The 27550-nt window shown below is 44.4% G+C and overlaps 1 protein-coding gene across 1 annotated transcript in view; it reads right to left on the minus strand.

Annotated features, from left to right (window-relative positions):
• Positions 1-27550, minus strand: part of IQCH (IQ motif containing H) — a 219174-nt gene that overhangs the window by 166721 nt on the left and 24903 nt on the right. Inside the window, exon 5 of the mRNA XM_073618288.1 lies at positions 15446-15565. Coding sequence (XP_073474389.1) covers positions 15446-15565 — 120 coding nt within the window. The remainder of the gene's footprint in view (positions 1-15445; positions 15566-27550) is intronic.

Here is a 27550-nt window from a genome sequence, read left to right on the forward strand (position 1 = left end):
GACTATAACCCGACAGATGAAGAAAATGGGTGGCCTCTAGAGATCATAGCCTTAGATATAAAAATTGAAAGCGACAAAATTGTACCATCATCCAAAGTTTAATGGAATAGAGGTTTGGGAATCTGGTCCCCCAACCAGTGTTAATTTTCGTCCACTAAAATGACTAAAACATTTTAGTCGACTAAATTAATACTATTTTAGTAGACTAAAATACGACTAAAACTAAAATAATTGAGATGACTAAAATACGACAAACTAAAATGGCATTTTAGTCAAAAGACTAATGCCCCATACACACGATCGGACATTCCGACAACAAAATCCATGGATTTTTTCCGACGGATGTTGGCTCAAACATGTCTTGCATACACACGGCCGCACAAAGTTGTTGGAAAACCCGATCGTTCTGAACATAACGTAAAACACGTACGTCGGGACTATAAACGGGGCAGTAGCCAATAGCTTTCCTCTCTTAATTTATTCTGAACATGCGTGGCACTTTGTGCGTCGGATTTGTGTACACACGATTTGAATTTAACCGATCGGATTTTGTTATCGGAAAATTTTATAGCCTGCTCTCATGCCCTGTACACACGATCGGACATTGATCGGACATTCCGACAATAAAATCCATGGATTTTTTCCGACGGATGTTGGCTCAAACTTGTCTTGCTTGCATACACACGGTCGCACAAAGTTGTTGGAAAATCCGATCGTTCTGAACGCGGTGGCGTACAACGCGTACGTCGGGACTATAAACGGGGCAGTAGCCAATAGCTTTCGTCTCTTGGCACTGTGTGGCAATTTGTGCGTCGGAATTGTCCACACACGGTCAGAATTTACGCAAACGGATTTTGTTGTCGGAAAATTTTATATCCTGCTCTCAAACTTTGTGTGTCGGAAATTCCGATGGAAAAAGTCCGAACACGGTCGAAATTTCCGACAACAAGGTCGCACCGATCGCACATATTCCGTCAGAAAATCCGTGTGTACAGGGCATAAGACTAAAACTAAATTTAAATTTAACTTCAAAATGAACACTGGTCTGTAGTGCATGTTCATACCTCAATACCATAAATAATAACATAATAGATTTTTCACTCCAGCAGTATATAATGAGTTTGGAAATTGTAGAGAAATGTTAACTAATGCATTACAATTTAATTACACCCATTCGATTTTAGACGACTAAAATGAGTTTTAGTCGACTAACATGTAATGGAGATTTAGTCGACTAAATACGACTAAAACTAAAACAATTGCAGAAGACTAAAATGGAGCTAAAACTAAAATGCCATTTTAGTCCTAAGACTAAAACTAAATCGAAATTTGCTGCCAAAATTAACACTGTCCCCAACCAAGGTTTACCAGGGGCAAAGGAGCAAGTGGACTATCTCGGTACAATATAGAAAAAGTATAAATAGAACATAAAGACAATCATAAAAAATTACGAAAATGTATTAGTACAAACTACATAACAATAGAATTAAAACAAGGGTGACTTGGTCATACATAGTACTTCGACTAGTTTCGCGGTGTGAACCACTTCATCAGGAAATACATCCAAGTCCCGGTGCAGTTGGAACACAAGGTGTACCCAGTGGAGCCTCCCGCGGCGACCGGGGGAAATTAACAAGTCAGTGGGCTGGAGTCTAGATAATAAGAAACCACAGTATTGGATCCTCCTGGAGGAAGACGCCCCACAGGTAAAAATGGTAAATTTGGTAAATAAATACCGGTAGAGGCGATGGAGAGAGAGTGTTAGATGGAACGGATGAGACACACAAAGTCTCATAGATACACCAGTCTCAAGCGAATATCCAAGAAATAAGCGCTTTGGAGCCTCCTCCGGGTCCAACCTCCACTTGCTCCCTTGCCCCTGGTGAACCTTGGTTGGGGACCAGGTTCCCAAACCTTTATAACCCTACATAGGCACCGTCCCAAAGGGAGATATGAAATCAAGAATCGAGGTGAGGTAAAGTGGGACTTTGTGTGTACCTTTGTAGGGTTTGAATAAAGATATATACCACAAATTTAAAAAAGAGAATGTATTTAAACTTTATTTTTCATCTATTGGTTAAGAACATATTACAGTTTTAAAAATACAGTTACTGTTAATTGGGTCCAGGACGTGCTGATCCTGGTACGATGGATCAAAAATATGGCCTACGCATTTCACAGGGAAACCCTGCTTCGTCAGGGCCTTAGAATAGCAAGAGTACAATAAGAGTTTTGCAGTAACCTTCAAATTGTGAAACTTGACATGCTGGTCCAATGGGAGAGAGAGCCTGGGGAGCCCGTGGGGATAACCTCCCTGTGCTCACCGGGGGAAGCAGGGCGGACTCCTGATGCTAACAGGGAGATCCCAATATAGTTGCAATTGTTCCAAGGTGACAAATGCACGTATTGTAGATGAAAGAGGTAATAGGTAGCTAGAGGTATAAAATAGATCACTTTGTCTTTGAATCCCCAATCTCCAAGGTAGTATGTATATAGGATAGCCTCAGTGTAATCTGTTTCCCTTAGTATGCCTGTCTCCTTCCAGCGCCACCGCATATGGGGGGAGGTTCTAAGGCCCTAACGAAGCATGAGCACAGGGAGGTTATCCCCACGGGCAACCCAGGCTCTCTCTCCCATTGGACCAGCATGTCAAGTTTCACAATTTGAAGGTTACGGCAATACTCTTATTGTACTCGTGCTATTCTAAGGCCCTGACGAAGCGGGGCTTCCCACGAAACGCGTAGGCCACATTTTTGATCCATCGTACCAGGATTAGCACGTCCTGGACCCAATTAACAGTAATTGTATTTTTACAACTGTAATATGTTCTTAACCAATAGATGAAAAGTAAAGTTCTCTTTTATAAATTTGTGGTATATATTTTTATTCAAACCCTACAAAAGGTACACAAAAGTCCCACTTTACCTCACCTTGATTCTTGATTTCATATCCTGTTAAAAAAAGATTGTATCTTCAACTCATGATACATTAGTGTCACTTTTTTCTTTCACTTGAATTATATTAGAAATGATGCGAAAAGTAGACAATTACATAGCCAAAAATACTATGGGAAAACGTGAACAAGTTCAAAAGGAGTTTCCCTCTGTAGATATTAAAACAAGATAGGGGTGGTGCTAAGTTGGTCTAGAGAGTAGGATAAACCCACATCCCAAATGTGTCTAGGCAAATGGAAAATTGTTCCTCTTGCGGGACTTTAAAAGGAGAACCTACTTGAGAGTAATAAGGAGTATGAGGGGTGTGAGTTTGAAATGAAATTAGGTGTTTATTAGGGTAGTGTACACCACTCCGATCCCAGGACCTGCCTCAGGCTGGATACCCTAAACTCCAAACCCGTCCCGGTTTGGACTCCCAGCCAGCTTGTGCCTGCCCCCCCTCTCATACACTAAACCGGACCTCAACGGCACAGCATCTACCACCCACTCCAGATTGGAGCCTATCCCAGGACCACCATACTCATTGGTGTTTTTAACGCCCTCTGTTGGGGAACAGCCCCCCCTGGTGACTCCACTGGGAAGAGGTACACACGGCCTGCCCGACCTGGACCAGGAGCGAGCACATACCTCGACAGACCTCTGTTTATGCTGATTCCAATCAGATACCCTGAAGAAGAGTGTATCTCGAAACGCGTCGGGTACTCCCCGTATGTGTGTTCCATATGTACCGGAGTTCAATGATTGTGTATCTCTGCATATTGTATTGCAATTTCTTTGTTTGTATCACGCATCCTGTACCCCCCTTTTTGTATTCCTGTTACATTTACCTTGTATACCATAGACCTGTTTAGGTCTATACCCTAATAAACACCTAATTTCATTTCAAACTTACACCCCTCATACTCCTTATTACTCTCGAGTAGGTTCTCCTTTTAAAGTCCCGCAAGAGGAACAATTTTCCATTTGCCCTCCGTAGATATTGAACATTAAACAATGATGTAGAAATGAAAGACAATAGGTCCAAGCAACATTCAATTGTTAGATGATCAATTATCAGATCCCTGCCTGGAACTGCGATGCGCTTTGTTTCCCGAAAAGGGCCCTTCAACTGGGGGCCCTGGAGCTAAAATGAACAATACAATCATCCATGGGACCAAAAAGAGGTACCGCTCTTATTCATGGGCAAAAAGGCAGTATTGAGGCGGAGAAAGATGGAAAGGTAAAAGAAAAAGGAAAAAGAAGAGGGGGGAGAAGAGAGAGAGAAAAAAAAAGGGGGGGGGGGGGCATCTCCGTCCTGGAGGCTCACTATGGGTATATCAACACATCGTATTAGATTACAGTTCCAGGAAGCACATAGGCAGTTGCGTTGATGGGAAGTAATCTAGCTAGGGCTGCTAGGTACCTAAGAATTTATCATGTGTGTCGGTTAGCATCGCCGTCAATTAGTTATTTATCAGGGTACCGTGCACACAACTTTTCACTTCATCGAAGTTGAGAATTGGCGTCTTCAAAGGCTTTTGCAATCGTCTCATGGTTGAGAACATATGGGTCACAAGGGTGCGCTCTCACTTGGTAGCGGCTTCTATCAGTTTGTGTAGGAGTGCCTCCCAAGGGTCTTTTCGTAAATTTATATGTAACACCAAATTCACCATCTTACAGACTTTTATCCACAGTTGTTTGACCTTAGGGCATGTCCACCATATATGTTTCATGTCTCCTAGGTCTGAGCATCTCCTAAAGCATGTAGAAGGGTAGGTAGGGAGGCATTTAGCAATTCTAGCCGGGGTAAAGTACCACCGGGACAAGACTTTGAAGGAGTTTTCTTAAATTGTTACATTCCTGGGAGAATGATGCCTCCTGGATTTTTTCCCAAGTCGTAGAAGTTTGCATGGTACCAAGGTCCCTTTCCCAGTTGGAGCAGTAAACTAGGCTATGCAAGTTAGATTTGTTTAGTATGGAAGAAAATAGAAAAGAGTGCCTCAATCAATAAATGAAGATAGGGGCAGGTACCATCATCCTTATATTAACAGTAATGAGGTATGGGGGGATGTGTCAGGGGCTACTCCAAAACAAGAAAAAATGGGTCTTTGAATGAGGACTGGGTAGTGCCTCCATCCCGGGTTCAGAAAATAAGCTGGGAAGACATTGGGACTTTAAATGAGGCAGTTGGCAGGATGAAGTTGAGATAAAAAAGGGTCAATTTATTGCATAGGCATCCAGAAATACATAACGAAATATAAATGTAGAAGGTTGCATGCGCATACACGCTAACAAACCCTTCATAAATACATGCTTATACAGCAAATAACATGACATCTGAGCAACGAATCAAGATTTTTTCTTCTCCCCTAACCTGGGATGGAGGCACTACCTTGTGCCTCATTCAAAGTCCCATTACAATTTCTTCATTGCTATACATTAGGGATGGAAGCAGTTGACAGTAACATATAACTTCCTGCAACATAATTGCTGCTGGAACTCTGGGAATTATGGACACATTCCGGCAGTTTATGTGGGGTTTGATTCCCGGGCTATGTTTTGTTTCAAACCCGGAGCTGCGATGCGCTCTGCGCACCCCCCCTCCCCCCTTGAGGATCGGGCGGCAGCTCACAGCGCATCGGCGTCACGCCTCGCTCCTCGATACGACGTCACTAGCTGGCGTTGCGGTGGAGGTACGCGCCTTTTCCATCCAGCCGACCCAGCTGGACGTGGTGACGCCAGTCATGGGTGGGTCTCCACCGCCCAGGCTGTGGTCCCACCTCACGCATTGTCAGCTCCTACGTGACGTTGGCGGTCACTGCCGACGCAGGCGGCATGCATATTTAGGCGCCTGTCTTTTCCCCTCGGACGCAGCCTTCACTCCCGCACACGTGCAGACGCCACAGCTTTAGAATGCTCTTGTCCCAAGCACATTAAGGTAACACTGAGTGGTTCCTTTTTTGTAGTACTCTACTTTTTATACTCTTTTTGTCAACAACATTGGCTTATCTCAATGGACTTTTTATCCATTTCAGATACACATCCATGATGACTTTGATTTGGTTTCGCTTTTTTTTTGGAAGTGATGGTCTGTGTTCTGGGGATGATGCCTGTGTATGCCTGTCCTGCGTTGGGTCCTTGGCCACCTCAGCCCCGGGGGAGAACAAACCTTTTTAGCCCGGTGCCCACCTTAGTTAGGTACATAGTGTAAGTATCCAGAAATCGACTTACTGTCCTTTCTGGTTGCTCTTAGCTCATTGGTTGATGTTTTCATACTTTGTTATTTACAGATACCCCACTGCATCTGCCCCTGAAGAAGTGTTATTCACAGAAACGCGTCGGGCAATATGGATGCAGCTACTTTTGTTTCAATAGGATTTCATCCAGATCAATGTTTTTATGAATTTATATATTTATACGTACCTTTTACATCATGCCGGCATGTATCTCCCAGTTCTGTATATGCACCCCCTCTATGAAATCTGTTAATCTTGATTCGTTGCTCAGATGTCATGTTATTTGCTGTATAAGCATGTATTTATGCAGGGTTTGTTAGTGTGTATGCGCATGCAACTTTCTACGTTTATATTTCGTTATGTATTTCTGGATGCCTATGCAATAAATTGACCCTTTTTTATCTCAACTTGATCCTGCCAACTGCCTCATTTAAAGTCCCAATGTCTTTCCTGCTTATTTACTCCAAAACAATGCATCATGACAAGAACATTTTATGGACTATCTCAGTACCCAGAGATTGGAAAATTGAATATAACATTTATATTTTATTGTAGAAAAAACAACTTAGTACATATTGATACAAATCACATATAAAAACATAATTGCATACAGAAGCAAGAAAATACAATGGGAACCTCACAAATTTGTGGAGCCTCAGGAGATGTAGGTCCAAAGTGTAATCCTCTACAGGTTTTGCGAATAAATTCGCTTCTTCAGGAGGGATTGACCTTATACATCAATGGAAACTCAAACGGGGTCACGTGCGGCAATGTGTGAAGCACCCAAATTAGGGGAATCCCCCCGCGGCGAACACGGGAGGCACTGGAAAAGTGCAATAGCCAATATATGGCATGTAGTAGATACGACCCGGGGATCAGAAACAGTATCCAACCCAAGACAACTGCAGTGGTAGTAAGGGGGATTAAACCCCACTAGGAATAGTGCCACTTAGCAGTCCCCTACAATCAAGAGCCTGTTGAGTGCTGGATGGAATGGTGTCCCCGGGTGGCGGCCGTCTGCCATATAGATAGATAGTCCATAAAATGTTCTTGTCATGGGGCATTGTTTTGGAGTAGCCCCTGACACATCCCCCCATACCTCATTTAGTATGGAAGAGTATAATAAAGAGATGAGGCATTGGGTTATGGGGGATGTCCGACATCTGGTTTCAAATGCCGTCGCAGTCGTTGACCAGTCATGTTTTTTTTGTCAGGGATTCCAACAGTTGATGGATTTGGAGATGGTGGAATTTCTCAGAATCTGAAATGTCATATGTGTCCTTGAGGTATTAAAAGGTGACGATGCTCCAAGAGGTCAATAAAGTCTGAACCGTCGTTAAGCTCTTGTTACGCCACCAACGGTAGCTCCGGGGACTCTCTAAAAGTGCCACCTTTTTCTTTAACCGGGATGCCCAGGCACCCTGGGGTGCCTTTAGATTTCTTCAAGAGTGCCTTGGCAAAATGCCTAGAAATTGTTCAGAAATTGTATACAAGCCAGCAGGTGGATCAAGCCTGCTTTTTAGTTACACAAAAGGCACAGGTTTTCATTGTGCATCATTACGACCTTTTAGCTGTCGGCATCCTAACAACCAATGCTGTCATCGGTTGAAAAGGAGGATAGGTGTGCGCAGCATATTGCATTAGTGTGTGCACTTCAAAGCTCAATCACATATGTGTGCATGCATGTATATATACTGATGGTGTCAGTAGAGCAGTGGACAGTGTCAGGAGGGCAGTGGATGTTGTCAGTGGGTTTTATTTCTATTATGTTATTTTGTATTTTTACAATTTAATTTTTTTTTAAATATTTCTTACCAATTTTTTGGGAGCCCAGATAGGGGGTTTTGGTGAAATATCAGGGGTTTAAACAGGGGGAATCTGCGCCAAAAAGGGTGATTAGGGTGTGCATAGGCACACCTGGCACACCCTGTGCGCACGCCTATGATAACGCCTATGAGGACGTCAGGCACCTGCATAGCATCCTTGTTTGACCCTGCCCTGCCTGCCCCTCTCCAACAGCTCTGGGAGTCAAATTACCTGAGGGAGAAGAGAAACATTGGAATACTAGTCAGTACCAGTGTACAAAGCTATATTTGCTTTGGAAGAATAAATCACCTCGAACGTTGGGTGTTCTATGTGTGTGGATGTTGCTGCGTTATGTAAAACTTAGTTTCGTTTTTAACATTTTAGAATGGGGTGACTCGAGAATTTTAAAGGGTGCCTTGACTGAAAAAAGGTTGAGAAACACTTCATTAGTGTGATGGTCAGTGGGAAGAATGCTCCTTAAAGCCGTGTACACATGGGCGGACTTTTTGACCAGACTGGTCTGACGGAACGAATCCGGCGGACAATCCGACCATGTGTGGGCTTCATCGGACCTGCAGCGGACTTTTTCAGTCGAAAATCAGACGGACTTTAGATTTGGAACATGTTTCAAATCTTTCCGCCGGACCCAGTTCCTATCGAGAAATCCGCTCGTCTGTACGCTAGTCCGATGGACAAAAACCGACGCTAGGGCAGCTATTGGCTACTGGCTATGAACTTCCTTATTTTAGTCCGGTGGTACGTCATCACGTACGAATCCGTCGTTTATTTTGTTACACAAACAATTAATAACTAAAAATAACAAGTATAGTCTTATTGTAGAATCAATAGTATAAATGTGTAATCCTTTATGTCTAAATAGTCATAGTGACAATAATAAAATTAAATGTCACTCCCTCCACTGGCTTCCACTCACCCAACAAATAAAATTCAAAATACTAACAATAATTTACAAAGCCATCTATAACTGTGCCCCCAGCTACATCACTAACCTAGTCCCAAAATACCAACCAAGCCGCTCTCTTCGGTCCTCCCAGGACCTCCTGCTCTCTTGCTCCCTTGTCACCTCCTCCTATGCTCTCCTCCAGGATTTCTCCAGAGCTTCTCCCATCCTTTGGAACTCCCTATCCCAATCTGTCCGACTGTCCCCTAATCTATCCATCTTTAGGCGATCCCTGAAAACCCTTCTCTTCAAAGAAGCCTATCCAAGTTCTAACTAACACTGTTTTACTTCCTCCATCAGCTCATCCCCCCACAGCTATTACCTTTTGTATCAATTGACCCTCCCTTTTTAGATTGTAAGCTCTAATGAGCAGGGAACTTTGATTCTCCTTTACCAAATTGTAATGTAACTGTAATGTTTGCCCTCGTGTTGTAAAGCGCTGCGCAAACTGTTGGCGCTATATAAAACCTGTATAATAATAATAATAATAAAAATGTATCCATCTGTAATAGTAAAAAAAAAATAAAAAACATTTAGTTATATGTAAAATTATATATAATGAGGTTATGGAGAAAACCTTAAAAGAAAAAGGAAAAAGGAAAAGAGGGAGAAGGAAAAAGAGTTAAGGGTGAGGGGAGAAGTATATATCCAGAGGCAAAATTATTTATACTAGACAATAATATAAACAAATGCAAGAAAAAAATTATTACCAGGACGAGAGTACTCGATCGTCACAGGTATTAGAGAGAGAATGTACAATCCATGGTCGCCATATAGTATTAAATTATTTCAATTTGTTGTTATCCAAAGCATCTATTTTAGCATTTATTAATATATATGCATTTTTTTTGTGCGTTTTCAGTTTTGCAGAAACACACTACAGTCCATTTAACATGGTTTCCTATGGATGTAGTTCACATCTGTGCATTTTATGGAAAGGACCAGGGACTTTTTTTCTGGTTTTTGGTTCCATAAACTTCAATAGATTGAGAAACGCAAAATGCACCTGCAATATGCAAACTGTATAGGTGTGAATCAGGCCTCACAGAGAGCTAAAAAGTTCAATGGTGTCAGTGGGAACTTATCTGAGAGGTTGTTCATGGAACCCCTAGCAACCTCGGGAGGAGCTCTAGATTTTCATGGAACCCTGGTTGAGAAACCCTGCTTTACGTCTTTACACTACATAAAAAAAAATCCATTTATTTCCATTTTCAAGTATAGCTTACCTACATGTTTCAGAGCCGTTTTTGCAATTTTTTGCACATGTTTTAAAATGCACTTTTTAGGCCTGAAGATTAGTTAACCCCTCCCCCCCCCCCCCCCCTCCAAACATTTTATATTTTCTGAGACCCTGGAGAACAAAATGGTGGTAGGTGCAATTTTTTTTATGTCACACGATATTATTGTATTATTTGTGACAGTGCGAGGCCCTGCCACGGCGAGAGATTAGAAATGGGATGTAAAGATGTCACAGGATTCTCAAAGTCTCCGTTGGAGAAGCTCCAGTGTGTTTATTGGGCAAATAGACTGTGCACTTCGCTAAGCGCAGTTGCTTCAGAGCTTAGTAAATGGGCAGAAGCTCTGCTGACTTCCATCATCCAATCATGTGCAAGCAAAAAAACTTTTTCTTTTGATTGTCCTTGCACGTGATTGGATACTCTTTCCAAAGTGAAGCTTTAGGGTTGATTTACTAAAGGCAAATAGACTGTGCATTTTGCAAAGTGCAGTTGTACTCTGCAAGTTCAGGTGCTGCATAGCTTAGTAAATGATGTGAAGCTTCTCTTTGCAAAGAATACCCAATCACTACAAAAAAAAAAAATTAAAAAAAAAAAACAGCATTTCTGCTTGTACATGATTGGATGGTGGAAGTCAGCAGAGCTTCTGCTCATTTACTAAGCTCTGGAGCAAATGCGCTTTGCAGAGTGCACAGTCTATTTGCCTTTAGTAAATCAACCCCTTTATATTATTCTGAGACCCTGGAGAAAAAAAGATGGTGGTAGCTGCAATTTATTTACGTCACATGATAGTATTGTATTGTTTGTGACAGTGCAAGGCCCTGCCATGGCATGAGATTAGAAACAGATATAAAGATGACACAGGTTCTCAAAAGAGAATCCAGACTAAAGGCTGGAATTAAAGCAAAATGTGGTCCAAAAAAATACTGACATAAGGGGTGATCCTTTTTTCCAACTCAGTAATTCTGTCTTTGAATTTATTAATTTTTTTCTGACATGTTGGTGTTTGATCTTTCACTTGGGTGTTATAAGTTGCACTAGTAAATACAGCTGTATAAAACAAAAACAGTGTCTGTCATTTCAGGCTGCAAAGCAACAAAATGTGATTGTTTTAAAGGGGGGTTATTCTTTTCTATACCCACTGTAAAGGAGGCTTTTTATGTATAGGGGCGACTCTGATGTGATTAGAGACTTTCATGTATTGGGGTGACTTTGATGTTATGGGGGACCTCTGATGTGATGGGAGGACTGTATGATTGGGAGGCTCTGTGAAGGGGGATTGTGTGATGGGGGACTGTGTGATGGGGGAATCTCTGATGTGATTGGGAAACATCTGATGTGATGTGGGAACCTCTGGTGTGATGGGGGAACCTCTGGTGTGATAGGGGAACCTCTGGTGTGATGGGGGAACCTCTGGTGTGATGGGGAATCATCTGATGTGATGGGGAATCATCTGATGTGATTGGGGAACCTCTGGTGTGATGGGGGAACCTCTGGTGTGATGGGGAATCATCTGATGTGATTGGGGAACCTCTGATGTGATTGGGAAACATCTGATGTGATGTGGGAACCTCTGGTGTGATTGGGAAACATCTGATGTGATGTGGGAACCTCTGGTGTGATAGGGGAACCTCTGGTGTGATGGGGAATCATCTGATGTGATTGGGGAACCTCTGGTGTGATGGGGGATCCTCTGATGTGATTGGGAAACATCTGATGTGATGTGGGAACCTCTGGTGTGATAGGGGAACCTCTGGTGTGATGGGGGAACCTCTGATGTGATTGGGAAACATCTGATGTGATGTGGGAACCTCTGGTGTGATTGGGAAACATCTGATGTGATGTGGGAACCTCTGGTGTGATTGGGAAACATCTGATGTGATGTGGGAACCTCTGGTGTGATAGGGGAACCTCTGGTGTGATGGGGAATCATCTGATGTGATTGGGGAACCTCTGGTGTGATGGGGGAACCTCTGGTGTGATGGGGGAACCTCTGATGTGATTGGGAAACATCTGATGTGATGTGGGAACCTCTGGTGTGATTGGGAAACATCTGATGTGATGTGGGAACCTCTGGTGTGATAGGGGAACCTCTGGTGTGATGGGGGAACCTCTGATGTGATTGGGAAACATCTGATGTGATGTGGGAACCTCTGGTGTGATTGGGAAACATCTGATGTGATGTGGGAACCTCTGGTGTGATAGGGGAACCTCTGGTGTGATGGGGAATCATCTGATGTGATTGGGGAACCTCTGGTGTGATGGGGGAACCTCTGGTGTGATGGGGAATCATCTGATGTGATTGGGGAACCTCTGGTGTGATGGGGGAACCTCTGGTGTGATGGGGGAACCTCTGGTGTGATAGGGGAACCTCTGGTGTGATGGGGGAACCTCTGATGTAATTGGGAAACATCTGATGTGATGTGGGAACCTCTGGTGTGATTGGGAAACATCTGATGTGATGTGGGAACCTCTGGTGTGATAGGGGAACCTCTGGTGTGATGGGGAATCATCTGATGTGATTGGTAAACATCTGATGTGATGTGGGAACCTCTGGTGTGATGGGGGAACCTCTGGTGTGATGGGGGAACCTCTGGTGTGATGGGGAATCATCTGATGTGATTGGGGAACCTCTGGTGTGATGGGGGAACCTCTGATGTGATTGGGAAACATCTGATGTGATGTGGGAACCTCTGGTGTGATGGGGGAATGTCTGGTGTGATGGGGAATCGTCTGATGTGATTGGGGAACCTCTGGTGTGATGGGGGAACCTCTGGTGTGATGGGGGAACCTCTGGTGTGATGGGGGAACCTCTGGTGTGATTGGAAGATCTCTGATGTGATGAGGGACTGTGTGATTGGGGAACCTCTGATGTGATGGGGGAACCTCTGATGTGATGGGGGATCTCTGATGTGATGGGGGACTGTGTGATTGGGGAACCTCTGGTGTGATGGGGGAACCTCTGATGTGATTGAGGGATCTCTGATGTGAAGAGGGGTTCTGATGTGAAGTTAATTTCATCAAGGTGGTTGTGTAAATTGTTCCAGACTTAGACTTCCCATTAATAAGTAACAATGGAGTGCCTCAAGATTTTGATGTGATGGGAGGATCTCTGATATGATGGGGGGGGGGATCTCTGAAGTGATGGGGGACCTCTGATGTGATAGAGGACCTCTGATGTGATAGGGGGACCTCTGATGTGATTGAGGATCTCTGATATAATGGGGGGCCTCTGATGTGATGGGGGAACCTTGATATGATGAAGGACCTCTGATGTGATGGGGGATCCCTGATATTATAAAGAACCTCTGATGTGATGGGGGATCCCTTATAGTATAAAGAACCTCTGATGTGATGGGGGCCTCATATGCAAATCGGAGACCGGATCTCTGATGGGATGAGGGGACTCTAATGTGATGTGATGGAGGACCTCTGATGTGATGCGGGGATCTCTGATATAATGAAGGACCTTTGATGTGATGGTGAGCCTCTGATGTGATGGAAGACCTCTGATGTGATGGGGGATCTCTGATAAAAAGGGGAACTCTGATGTGATGGAAGACTTCTGATGTGATGTAGGACCTCTGATGTTATGGGGGACCTCTGATGTGGTAGGTGGACCTCTGATATGATGGGAGGACCTCTGATGTGATGGGGGACCTCTGATGTGATGGGGGACCTCTGATGTGATGGGCGGACCTCTGATATGATGGGCGGACCTCTGATATGATGGGGGACCTCTGATGTGATGGGCGGACCTCTGATATGATGGGCGGACCTCTGATATGATGGGGGGACCTTTCATGTGATGGAAGACCTCTCGTATGATGGAAGACCTCTGATGTGATGGGGGGACCTCTGATATGATGGGGGGACCTCTGATATGATGGGGGACCTCTGATATGATGGGAGGACCTCTGATGTGATGGGTGGACCTCTGATGTGATGGGTGGACCTCTGATATGATGGGGGGACCTCTGATGTTATGGGGGACCTCTGATGTTATGGGGGACCTCTGATGTGATGGGCGGACCTCTGATGTGATGGGCGGACCTCTGATATGATGGGGGGACCTCTGATGTGATGGGGACCTCTGATGTGATGGGGGACCTCTGATGTGATGGACGGACCTCTGATATGATGGACGGACCTCTGATGTTATGGGGGAACTCTGATGTGATGGGCGGACCTCTGATATGATGGGGGGGACCTCTGATGTGATGGGTGGACCTCTGATATGATGGGGGAACCTCTGATGTTACGGGGGACCTCTGATATGATGGGGATGACCTCTGATGTGATGGGGGGACCTGTGATGTGATGGGCAGACCTGTGATGTTATAGGGGACTTCTGATGTGATTGAGGACCTCTGATATGATGGGGGGACCTCTGATGTTATGGGGGACCTCTGATGTGATGGGTGGACCTCTGATATGATGGGGGGACCTCTGATGTTATGGGGGACCTCTGATGTGATGGGTGGACCTCTGATATGTTGGGGGGACCTCTGATGTTATGGGGGACCTCTGATGTGATGGGAGGACCTCTGATATGATGGGGGGACCTCTGATGTGATGGGGGACCTCTGATGTGATGGACTGACCTCTGATATGATGGGGGGGACCTCTGATGTTATGGGGGAACTCTGATGTGATGGGCGGACCTCTGATATGATGGGGGGGACCTCTGATGTGATGGGCGGACCTCTGATATGATGGGGGGACCTCTGATGTGATGGGCGGACCTCTGATATGATGGGCGGACCTCTGATATGATGGGGGGACCTCTGATGTGATGGGGGGACCTGTGATGTGATGGGGGGACCTGTGATGTGATGGGGGGACCTGTGATGTTATAGGGGACTTCTGATGTGATTGAGGATATCTCTGATATCATGGGGGGACCTCTGATGTGATGGAAGACCTCTCATGTGATGGGGAATATCTGATATGAAGGGGACCTCTAAAATGATGGGAGGACCGCTAATATAAATGGAGCTCTGATGTGACTAACTGGCTGGATCACCAGGTGAAAATAAGGGAAAGAAAGCCTAAAAAAGGAAACAAATTCAGCCATTACATCTAAAAATTCTAAGCTGCCATATAATAAATGTTTGCTTTTGCCACTTTATACTGCTTTCAGTACACCAGTGTGGACGAGGCCTTTATATAAATCGCTGCGATTGAAATGGAAGGCAATTCTGACACTATTTAATGACATGGTACTTGAGCCTTTCGGTGTAAAATAAAGTTGAGTAAAGCCGGCTGACTTACAGACGCTTTTGGTTTGCAGTTGATCAGAGGCAGGCTGATCCCATAGTTCTGGTCGAGGAGATCCCGATGGGTTGGCTTCTCAGGATTACAGATGATGCGCGTACTGAAGGCTCGCTTGTGCTGGAACAGAGATGGATCCACAATTATCACATACTGTTTTCATGCACACTGTGGGCCCCAATACATATATACACAACGCACAGCATGCATAGAACACAGCCACATGTTACCTCCAGGCTGAATGGAGGAGCCTCCAGCTAGACATGTCTGTGCCAGGACAAAAAAAGGACAAATATTCTATTGTGATGTCAAGGGATATAAATGTATGGTGATCAGTGCCCCATTACTAAATAGGCAGAGGCTTATCAGGCCCCACTCTGTTTAAGGGCCCCGCAACAACCGATCAGAATAATATTGATTCGATCTTAAAAGACAATGACAATGAAGCTTTCCTAAAATTGTTTACAAAAGATAGAGAAAAGGAATCAACTCAAAGAAACAAAAACGTTACATTAACCACTTGACCTCTGGATGATTTACCCCCCCCCCCCTTCGTGACCAGGACATTTTTTTGCGATATGGCGCTGCGTTATTTTAACTTCCTATTGGGCGGTCATGCAATGCTGTACACAAATGACATTTATATCATTTTTTTTACCCACAAATAGAGGTTTCTTTTGGTGGTATTTGATCAACTCTGCGTTTTCCTTTTTTTTTTTTTGCGCTATAATCGAAAAAAGGCCGACAAGTTTGAAAAAAACAAAAAACAAAACAATATTTCTTAGTTTCTGCTATAAAACATATACCGTAAAGAAATTAAAAAAATCAATTCTCTTAATTTTTGGCAAAAATATATTCTGCTATATGTCTTTGGTAAAAAAAAAAAAAAAAAATCCCAAAAAGTGTATATTGATTGGTTTGCATGAAAGTTATATCGTCTACAAACTACTGTATAGACTGGAATTTTCTTTTTTTTTTTTTTGTTAATACAGTAATGGCAGCGATCAGCGGGACTGTGATATTGCGTTGATAGAGTCAATCTGACACTACAGTGCCTTGTATTCCTACACCTTGAAATTTTCCACATTTTGTCATGTAACAACCTAAAATGTAAATGTATTTTATTGGGATTTTATGTGCTAGACTGTGGAGAGTAAGGGTCGCTTCACACTAGAACGACTTGGGATCCGACTTGTAAGCCCTCAAGTCGCCCCAAGAAGAGATTTGCATTACAGTGAATGAGAGCGTCTTAATTTACACTACTGAAGTCGCTCCGACTTCAGAAAAGGTTCCTGTACTACTTTGATCCGACTTTGAGGCGACCTGTACCCATAGAATTCAATGGAAGTCGCCTCCAAGTCGGATCTCTATCTATATTGAAGCGACTTTACAGGAAAAGAAATTAGTTTACCCCGGCAAACCCCTCCCTCCCAGAGAGCTGATTATTCTGTGATTGGCCACAGCCAAAGTCGCCTGTGCTGAAAGCGACTTGAAGTCGCGTTGTAAGTTGCTTAAAGTCGCGCTGAAGTCGCGTTGAAGCCGCGTTGAAGTCGCCTTGCAAAGTCGCGCTGAAGTCGTGTTGCCCCTGTGTGAATCGAGGCTTACTGTGGAGAGATAGGAGCTGGCAATCAGCCGACAGCAGAGCAGCCAGCTCAGAGAAGGAAGGGCTGAGCCCAGGCCCTGACACTTTCACTGTACATATACTGCGACAGTGCAGGTCGGCTGTGCAGAATCACGTATACAGTATATATGTGGTTTTGCATTTTTGGGTAGTCAGCGCGCGCACACTCCGCCCACCCACCCCGGCTGTGCTGTGATTAGTCACAGCACAAGCTAATCAGCGGATGTCAACCAATGGATGACCCCCAGCACCTGCTGATCGCCTCTGATCTTCCCTGTCACTGAACACAGCTCTGTGCTGTTTACACTCACAGAGCTGTGTTCAGGGAAGATCAGAGCCAGATCCATTGACTAATCACAGCACAGCCGGGTGGGTGGGCGGTGCGTGCACGCGCGCGCTGCCTACCCAAAAATGCAGAATCACGTATATACTGTATACATGATTCTGCACAGGCGACCCGCACTGTCGCAGTATATGTACACTGCAAGGTTGGCAAGTGGTTAATGAGTTAATCTGCCTGTGGATGGTACCAAGTCAGAAAGTGACCATATTGTCTGGGCAGACTGGGTCAATGTACAAAGAAGCAGAATTTGGCATTTGAAACAGAACAGAAACTTGTTCCATATAGGACAGGGGTCTCTAAACTTTCTAAACAAAGGGCCAGTCCTTCAGACTTAAGCGGAGGGTCAGACTGTGGCCATTGGAAGTAGAAAATGTCCAGACATCAGTAGGAGTAAACAAATGCCCCATCTTTGGTGTCAGTGAGTGGAATTGTGCCCCATTGTTAGTGTAATTCTGTGGGAAGCAGTGGCGGTGCGTCCATAAGGGAGCACGGGCACCACCCCCTCTTTCCAGCCACCCCCTCTATGACCAAGGGATAGATTCATCTATTCAATCTATCCTTGGCCGCTGCTGCCACCCCCCATTCAGACGCCCGGCCCCTTTTCGGGCGCCTGAATTACAGGGGCGGGGGGTGTTTTTGAAGCACCTGATTGGAGCCATAGGCTCTAATAGGCTTCAAAATAGATGAACTGCGAGCGCCATGCTTGCCGCTCGCAGTCCACCCAGGTGTGTTAGATAAGCGAATGGATATTCGCTTTCCTAACACTGAACCGCCTCTCCACCAGTCTGGTGCTCTGGTCTGTTACTCGTCACCTGATTGGCTGAAATGACAGGCGCTGTGATTGGACGCTTATCAGGAGGAGAGGACGGGAGGAGACACATTGGAGGACATTGCGGGCGGCGGGGTCACAGTGGTGGCATTCGATGGGCACATTGGCGGCATTTGACGGGCACAGTAGCAGCGTTTCATGGGCACAGTGGCAGCATTTGATGGGCACAGTGCCTGCGTTTAATGGGCACAGTGGCAGCATTTGATGGGCACAGTGGCAGCATTTGATCGACACAGCAGCAGCATTTGATGGCACAGCAGCAGCATTTGATGGCACAGTGGCAGCATTTGATGGCACAGTGGCTGCAATTGATGGGCACAGTGGTGGCATTTGATGGGCACAGTTGCTGCATTTGATGGCACAGTGGCTGCATTTGATGGGCACAGTGGTGGCATTTGATGGGCACAGTGGTGGCATTTGATGGGCACAGTGGCAGCATTCGATAGGCACATTGGCGGCATTTGACGGGCACAGTAGCAGCGTTTAATGGGCACAGTGGCAGCATTTGATGGGCACAGTGCCAGCATTTGATCGACACAGCGGCAGCATTTGATGGCACAGTGGCAGCATTTGATCGACACAGCAGCAGCATTTGATGGCACAGCAGCAGCATTTGATGGCACAGTGGCAGCATTTGATGGCACAGTGGCTGCAATTGATGGGCACAGTGGTGGCATTTGATGGGCACAGTTGCTGCATTTGATGGCACAGTGGCTGCATTTGATGGGCACAGTGGCTGCAATTGATGGGCACAGTGGTGGCATTTGATGGGCACAGTGGCAGCATTCGATGGGCACATTGGCGGCATTTGACGGGCACAGTAGCAGCGTTTAATGGGCACAGTGGCAGCATTTGATGGGCACAGTGGCAGCATTTGATCGACACAGCGGCAGCATTTGATGGCACAGTGGCAGCATTTGATGGCACAGTGGCTGCAATTGATGGCACAGTGGCTGCATTTGATGGGCACAGTGGCTGCAATTGATGGGCACAGTGGTGGCATTTGATGGGCACAGTTGCTGCATTTGATGGCACAGTGGCTGCATTTGATGGGCACAGTGGCTGCAATTGATGGGCACAGTGGTGGCATTTGATGGGCACCGTGGCAGCATTTGATGTGCACAGTGGCTGCAATTAATAGGCATAGTGGCTGCAATTGATGGGCACAGTGGCTGCAATTGATAGGCACAGTGGCTGCGTTTGATGGGCACAGTGGCTGCAATTGATGGGCACAGTGGCTGCGTTTGATGGGCACAGTGGCTACAAATGTTTTTTTTTTTACCAGAATTTTTCAGTTTGTTTGCGCCCCCCCCCCAAAAAAAAATGTTGAACACGAGCTGCCACTGGTGGGAAGAATCATGCCCCGTCATTGGTGGAATTGTGCCCCTTTGTTGGTGTTGGAGGGAATTAGGCCTCATTGTTGGTGTGAGAAGATGAAATATTGCCCCAAGGGCCAGATAAACGCAAGCAAAGGGCCGCAGTCGGCCCCCCCAGGCCACAGTTTGGAGACCACTCATATAGGATATTGTAAGCAAAAATGGGCATCCTCAGGTAGGAATAGATACAAAATCACGCTGCAAACCTCCGGCATTCATCCCGTTACAGACAAACCAGAAACGCATTGGTCAAAGTGATTAGTAATGAGAGCTCTGCGCGGTGCAGCTGGTGACTGCGGCTTTCGGCTTACTCAATCACGCCATTTTATGAGCAGGGCTCGGCTTTTATTGAGCCAACTGAGGTTTACCTTGTTTGAAGGATAGAAGGTGGCAAATTATAGGTGGCAATTTCCCAGCTGGAACCCCCAACTAGTTAATAATAAGACTGCTCCTGCCAGCGTGCCATGCCAGAGAACAGCTGGTAAAGCAGCACTTTCCTTTCCGATAAGAAATGAGGTGCGCGTTCCGTCACAGGATATGTATTTTTAAGCAGGTGCTGGAGGTTTGTAGCTGTAAAGACGTGGAAACAGCGCTGTGCCCTGGGTGGGTGACGGCGGTAAAAAAAAAACGGGTCAGCTTAATGGCGTTCTGATCATTGACACGGAACCGTGTACAACCCCCCCCCCCGCAATATGAAAATTCCTTGAGAAAGGATTAGTAAATATCCTAAAGCTGCCCATACACTACGAGATCTTAGAACGACCATTTGATCTTCTTGAATATAAATTTTATTGTTTTTATACTCATGTTAGTCATTTTATACATGCCTAAAAAAAGAAAACAATGTTTAAAAGTATATACAATACTGTGCAAAAGTTTTAGGCAGGTGTGAAAAAATGCTGCAAATGAAGAATGCTTTCAGAAATAGAAGTGTTAATTGTTTATTTTTAAGCAATGAATTATTATTATAATAATATAAGTAAACGAACAGAAGAAAATTCCAAATACAATCACTATTTGGTGTGATTACTCTTTGCCTTCAAACCAGCATCAGTTCCTCCAGATCAGTGATGGTGAACCTTGGCACTCCAGATGTTTTGGAACTACATTTCCCATGATGCTCAACTACACTGCAGAGTGCCAGAGCATCATGGGAAATATAGTTCTAAAACATCTGGGGTGCCAAGGTTCGCCATCACTGTTCTAGGTAGACTTGCACACAGTTTTTGAAGGAACTCGGAAGGTAGGTTCTTCTAGGTACATCTTGGAGATCTAAGCACAGATCTTCTGTGGATATCGGCTGCCTCAAATCCTTCTTTCTCTTCATGTCATCCCAGACAACTCCATGATGGGTAAGATCAGGGCTCTGTGGGGACCAAACCATCACTTACAGGACTCCTTGTTGTTCTTTACATTAAAGATGGTTCTTAATGATAATGGCTGTGTGTTTGAGGTGGTTGTCCTGCTGCAGAATAAATTTGGGGCTGATCACATGCCTCTCTGATGGTATGGCATGATGGAGAAGTATCTGCCTGTATTTCTCAGCATTGAGGCATCATTGATCCTGACCAAAGCTCCAACTCCATTTGCAGAAATGCAGCCCCAAACTTGTAAGGAACCTCCACCGTGCTTCACAGTTGGCTGCAGACACTCATTATTTTACCGCTCTCCAGCCCTTCCCCCAACAAACTGCCTCCTTCTTCTACAGCCAAATATTTTACATTTTGACTCATCAGTCCAGAGCTCCTGCTACTATTTTTCTGCACCCCAGTTCCTACGTTTTCTTGCATAATTGAGTCGCTTAGCCTTGTTTCCATGTCAGAGGTGTGGAGTTTTGGCCGCAATTCTTCCATGAAGACCACTTCTGGACAGATGTCTCCAGACAGTAGATAGGTGTACCTGGGTCCTACTGGTTTCTGCCAGTTTTGTGCTGATGGCACTGCTTGACATCTTCTGATGTGGAAGGGAAGTAAGCATGATGTGTCTTCCTTCTTAAGTTTCCTTGGCCAACCACTGTGGTCCCTCAATGTTACCCGTTTCTTTGTGTTTTTTAAAAAGAACTTGTACAGCACATCTTGGAACCTCAGTCTACTTTGAAATCTTTGCCTGGAAGATGCCTTGCTGATGCATTATAACTACCTTGTGTCTTGGTACTGTGCTCAGTCTTGCCATGGTATATGACCTGCGACATGAAACTGTCTTCCACAACCTCACATTTGTAGCAGAGTTTGGCTGTTCCTCACTCAGTTTTAAGCCTCCTACACAGCTGTATTGCTTCAGTTAATGACTATGTTTCAGCCTCCACATGAAATTAATAATTAGCACCTGCTTGATATAATTGGTTAATCATACACCTGTCTCTTAAGCCTCGTACACACGACCGGATTGTTGGCAGAGGATTGTGTGATGACTAATATCCTCCAGACCCTTTATTAGCTTTGTTGCCCTTCTTTGTACTCGCTCCATTTCCAGTACGTCCTTCCTGAGGACTGGTGCCCAGAACTGGACTGCATACTCCAGGTGCGGCTGGACCAGAGTCTTGTAGAGTGGGAGAATTATCGTTTTATCTCTGGAGTTGATCCCCTTTTTAATGCCAATATTCTGTTTGCTTTGTTAGCAGCAGCTTGGTATTGCATGCCATTGCTGAGCCTATCATCTACTAGGACCCCCAGGTCCTTTTCCATCCTAGATTCCCCCAGAGGTTCTCCCCCCAGTCTATAGATTGCATTCATATTTTTGCCACCCAAATGCATTATTTTACATTTTTCTACATTGAACCTCATTTGCCATGTAGTTGCCCACCCCATTCATTTGTTCAGATCTTCTTCCAAGGTTTCCACATTCTGCGGAGAAGTTATTGCCCTGCTTAGCTTAGTATCGTCCGCAAATACAGGTTACCCTGGGATTATATATATATACAGTATATTAATCTGAACTTGTAGAAGCTTAATGGAAACTAAAAAAGAAATAATTATAAATGTTTTTTTGAAAATTCTAAAAATATTCTGCAATGCACAAGCCTAAATAATTAAGTCAGTAAAAAAAAAAGAGATAAGGTGTTAACTAAAGCAATGAATGTTATGCAATGCAAAGAAGAGGGGCAACATTTCTAGCTATTGGTCCAATTACCGTATATACTCGAGTATAAGTCGAATTTTTCAGCACATTTTTTTGTGCTGAAAGTGCCCCCCTCAACTTATACTCGAGTCAAGCACTTTTCTGCAGCAAAAAATTTCATTTTCCGAACCGACTTTGGGGCCCCGTATCTCAGGGCCACTTGGTGCTAGGAACCCCAAATTTGGTGTGCAAACCCAGTGGAACTGGTACCATAACATATCCAGCTGGGGTTCCTAGGACCAAGTGGCCCCGAGATATGGGGCCCCAAAGTAGGTTCAGAAAATGTCATTCTCTGCTGCAGAAAAGTGCTTGACATTTTCTGAACCGATATTTGGGGCCCTGTATCTCAGGGCCACTTGATGCTAGGAACCCCAGCTTTGAGCTTTGGATATTATATGGTGCTAGTTCCACTAGGTTAGCACACCAAATTTGGGGTTCCTAGCACTAAGTGGCCCTGAGATACGGGGCCCCAAAGTCGGTCAACTGTGTCCATCTGCAGCAATGTCATTTCGGGACCCTTTGGGTCCAGAGACCCCAAATTTTGGCTGCAGCTAGGGGGCATCTAGGAACCCTTAACTACCGAGTTTGAAGTTCGGGGGACCTGTGGCTGCAAATGGGCACAGTGAGGCTACAAATGGGCATTGTTGACCCTCTTTTCCACTTACAGTAGCTGTGCATTTCTCACCCTCGTCTTATACTCGAGTCAATAAGTTTTTCCCATTTTTTTGTGGTAAATTAGGGCCTCGACTTATACTCGAGTATATATGGTACATAGTTAGTCTGGTTGAAAAAAGACACAGGTCCATCTAGTTCAGCCAATAATATATATATATCCTACAATCCCATATACACAATCCTATACCCACAGTTGATCCAGAGGAAAAAGAAAAACCCCAGAAAAGCATGATCCAATCTGCTACAGCAGGGGAAAGAATTCCTTCCTGATCCCCCAAGGGGCAATCGGATTTTCCCTGGATCAACTTTACCTATAAAGCCTCGTACACACTGTATGATTGTTGGCAGGAGATTACCTGTTGACAGACTGATGTCCTAAAATCTTACTCTTAGTACGCTCCTTTTGACAATTGTTGTCCAACTTTCAGCCAACAAATGTTGGATGGCAGGCTAGTTCATTTTTGGCGGAGAACGGTTTGACGGCAGATTTTCGTATGGTCAGTACACAAGTCCGTCACACAAAAGTCGAAAGTACAAACACGCGTGCTCGGAATCAATGCTCACCAAACACAAAATTAGCAGAAGGTGCCCAAAGGGTGGCGCTCAAGAGCTGAAATTCCTCGTAGTACGTCACTGCGTTCGTGTTTGTGGCACGACAATTGTGTACCTTTAGTATGCAAGACAAGATCCTGGCACACACCCTTTTGACAAAAATCAGACGCTCGGTTGGCCAACAATCGTACCGTGTGTACGAGGTTTAAATGTCAGTACCCTGTTATATTATGTACATTTAGGAAAGAATCCAGACCTTTCTTATACAAATCTACTGAGCTGGCCAGAACCACCTCTCCGTATTTGGAGATGAAATCTCTTTTCCTCTAGATGTAAAGAGCGCCCCCTTGTCCTCTGTGATGACCGTAAAGTGAATAACTCAACACCAAGTTCACTATATGGACCCCTTATGTATTTGTACATGGTGATCATATCCCCCCTTAATCTCCTCTTTTAAAGAGAGGATAAATTCAGTTCCTCTAATCTTTCCTCATAGCTGAGCTCCTCCATGCCTCTTATCAGTTTGGTTGCCCTTCTCTGCACTTTCTCCAGTTCCTCGATATCCTTTTTGAGAACTGGAACCCAAAACTGAACTGCATATTCCAGATGAGGTCTTACTAATGATTTGTACAGGGGGGCAAAATTATATCTCTCTCTCTGGAGTCCATACCACTTTGGAAACCGCAGCTTGGCATTGCATGTTAAGATCTACCAGAACCCCCAGATCCTTCTCCACCACGGATTCCCCCAGTTGTACTCCCCCTAGTATGTATGATGCATATTCTTAGCCCCCAAGTGCAGAACTTTACATTTATCAACATTAAACCTTATCTGCCACACAGTTGCCCAATTAAACAGTGCATTGAGGTCGGCTTGTAAGGACGTTATTCCACTGCATAGCTTGGTCTTCTGCAAAAATTTAAGATCTTTACATTGTATTTGACCATTATTTTTTTTTTTTGTATAGTCGAAATGATTAATATATAAAAAGTATGCACAGTTGACATAAACAATCCCAGTAATGTGTCCAATAATATTGTCAGCTCCATCTAAGGACCACAATGCAGTAATTTCCAGATTGAAGCATTTCAGAAACATTCTGCATAATATACACTAGATGGCGCTGATGATGACAGGCTATACACATATTAGACAGATTACGATGGTTATTCGTGACAGCTGTGCGAATTAATCAAGTCTCAATCCTATAGATAATAAGTCTGTCTCACTGCTCCTGTCTAGCATGGCCTTTCTGTGTGCAAGAATTAATAAATGTCCCCAATATGTTTGAAAAAAAAAAAAACAAACGGGTGCATAATGGAGGCCAATTCATTGGTACTTTCATCTTGCAGCATGCATCTTCCATGCCCCTTTCCTTTTGCAGGGGTATCCTTTCGCAATCCAAAAATTTAGTCGAAGTTAAAGCCTCGATCAGACTTTTCGACGGGAAATGTTCGATGTCAGGCTGTTGGCGGTAAATTCGACCACTCGTACGCTCCATCGGACAATTGTTGTCGGATTTTCCGCGGACAAATGTTGGATGGCAGGCTTTAAAATTTTCCACAGACAAATGTCTGTTGTCGGACTTTCTGAGCGTGTGTAGACAAGTCCGTCGGACAAAAGTCCAAAGGACAAACACGCATGCTCGGAAGCAAGGACGAGCCAGAAGCGGTCGGTCTTGTAAACTCGCGCTCGTAATGGAGAATTAACATTGGTGACATTGGTAACAATGGGATAATAATGAAGCTGCTTTGCTGGTGATACTGATGGAGTTTTTGCAAACAAATTTTCAAAAGCTTTTTTTTTCTAGCGATATCAAGAATAATATTATTATGTTTTTTCTTAATTTTTTTGGTCAAGTTACCACAACACCATTATTATCCCGGAGTTTTTAAGATCAAAGATACAACTATGTTGGTGTCCCTTGTTAATTTTACATTGTATTTTTTTAAATGTAACTGCCGACTCCCAAACTGTCATTTGAAGTAAAACACATAGCCGAGTATTATTCTACACAATTATTTTGCAGCTGCGTTTTGCGGGTGGTTTTAACCCTTTTTTGGCCACTAGCAGGGGTTAAAATCCCCCCGATATCGGCTGAATAGCTCCTCTAAAACTACGGTAAAGTGGCGCTAAAAATAGCGCCGCTTTATCGCCGATACTCAGGCGCTTTCAGTGTGAAAGGGCTCTTAAAATTAGACATGATATCTGCCAATAGAACTTAACCAAAAAGTGCATTCTATGCATCCAAAAATATAGAAAATATACCAAATCAAATAATTATTATTCAACCAAAAAATAATGTCAAAGCAATAACTCCAAGGCCAATAATAAATAACACGTTATCTCCTCCGATTCCGTAACATGGCTGGTTGACAAACGGCCGTTCAGAAACAAACTGAAAAGCGCAAAATGAAAAGCGCGAATCAACACTCACCAAACTTCTACTAACATGAAGTTAGAAGAAGGAGCCCAAAGGGTGGCGCTAAAGAGCTGAAAAACCACATAGTACGTCACTGCGTTCGTAATTGTTGGCCAACATTTGTGTGGCCGTGTGTATGCAAGACAAGTTTGGGCCAACGCCCTTCGGACAAAATTCCACGGCTTTGTTGGCCAACAATCCGATCGTGTGTACGAGGCTTAAGTCTCCGTTCACACTACCGCGACATGAAAGTTGCGCCACTTACAGTGAGACTTCCTGGCGATTTGCTGGCGACTTGAGTACTACTTTGATGCAACCTGGTGCAACTTTGAAGCGAGGGAGGGTCCTACACTGCAGGGAATTCCTGGGTAATCTTCCTGTAATGTTGGATCCAAATGAGATCAATAAAGATGAGTATCCAACTTGGAAGGACTTCCATTAAAGTCTATGGGCACAAATCGGAGAAAAGTCGCCTTGAAGTAGTACCAGAACCTTTTCTAAAGTCGGAGCGACTTCAGTAGTGCTTATTGACAGAGCTCTCATTAACTAACATGAGATTTGTCATGCGACTTGGTTGTCTCACAAGTCAGATCCCAAATCGCGGCAGTGTGAATCGACCTAATGGACCTCCTGGGTGTGTACATGGTATGATCAGTAGACTATATAAGCCCCTTATAGAGTCCCAACGCAATCAGCACATTTGAAAAACACAACGATGTGCTCTATAAACATGGCAGAAGATTTATTCCACAAAAAAAAGCAACATTATGATTGTGGTTTGGCCATTTCACTCCTTTTTTAAATCCATCCCAAATGCATAAATCTCCTGACCCCACAACCTAACGTACCCCCCCCCCCTGCCCCCAGGACATACTTACCTCTATTCCACAACCTCCCAAAATGTTCATATGTAGCGAACCCCCTAAAGAGCCGCTGGAAATGTTGGTCCCATTTCCCCCCTCAGAGCACACACAGCCAGGCACACGGCATTTCCTGCATTCTTCCACTGGCTCCAAAGAACAGTCCAGGGGCTTTTTTTTTCTTTTAGAATGATGAACTGGGATAGGGAGCGGGAGCACGAGATACCCTAAAAACTGGATAACTTGAGAACTCCTCAATTTCCGGCTGCACTGCACACACTGAATGTCCCATAGGATCCCTATGCTTATG

Source organism: Aquarana catesbeiana, linkage group LG03 (assembly GCF_042186555.1).
Source record: "Aquarana catesbeiana isolate 2022-GZ linkage group LG03, ASM4218655v1, whole genome shotgun sequence".
Classification (NCBI taxonomy): Eukaryota; Metazoa; Chordata; class Amphibia; order Anura; family Ranidae; genus Aquarana; species Aquarana catesbeiana.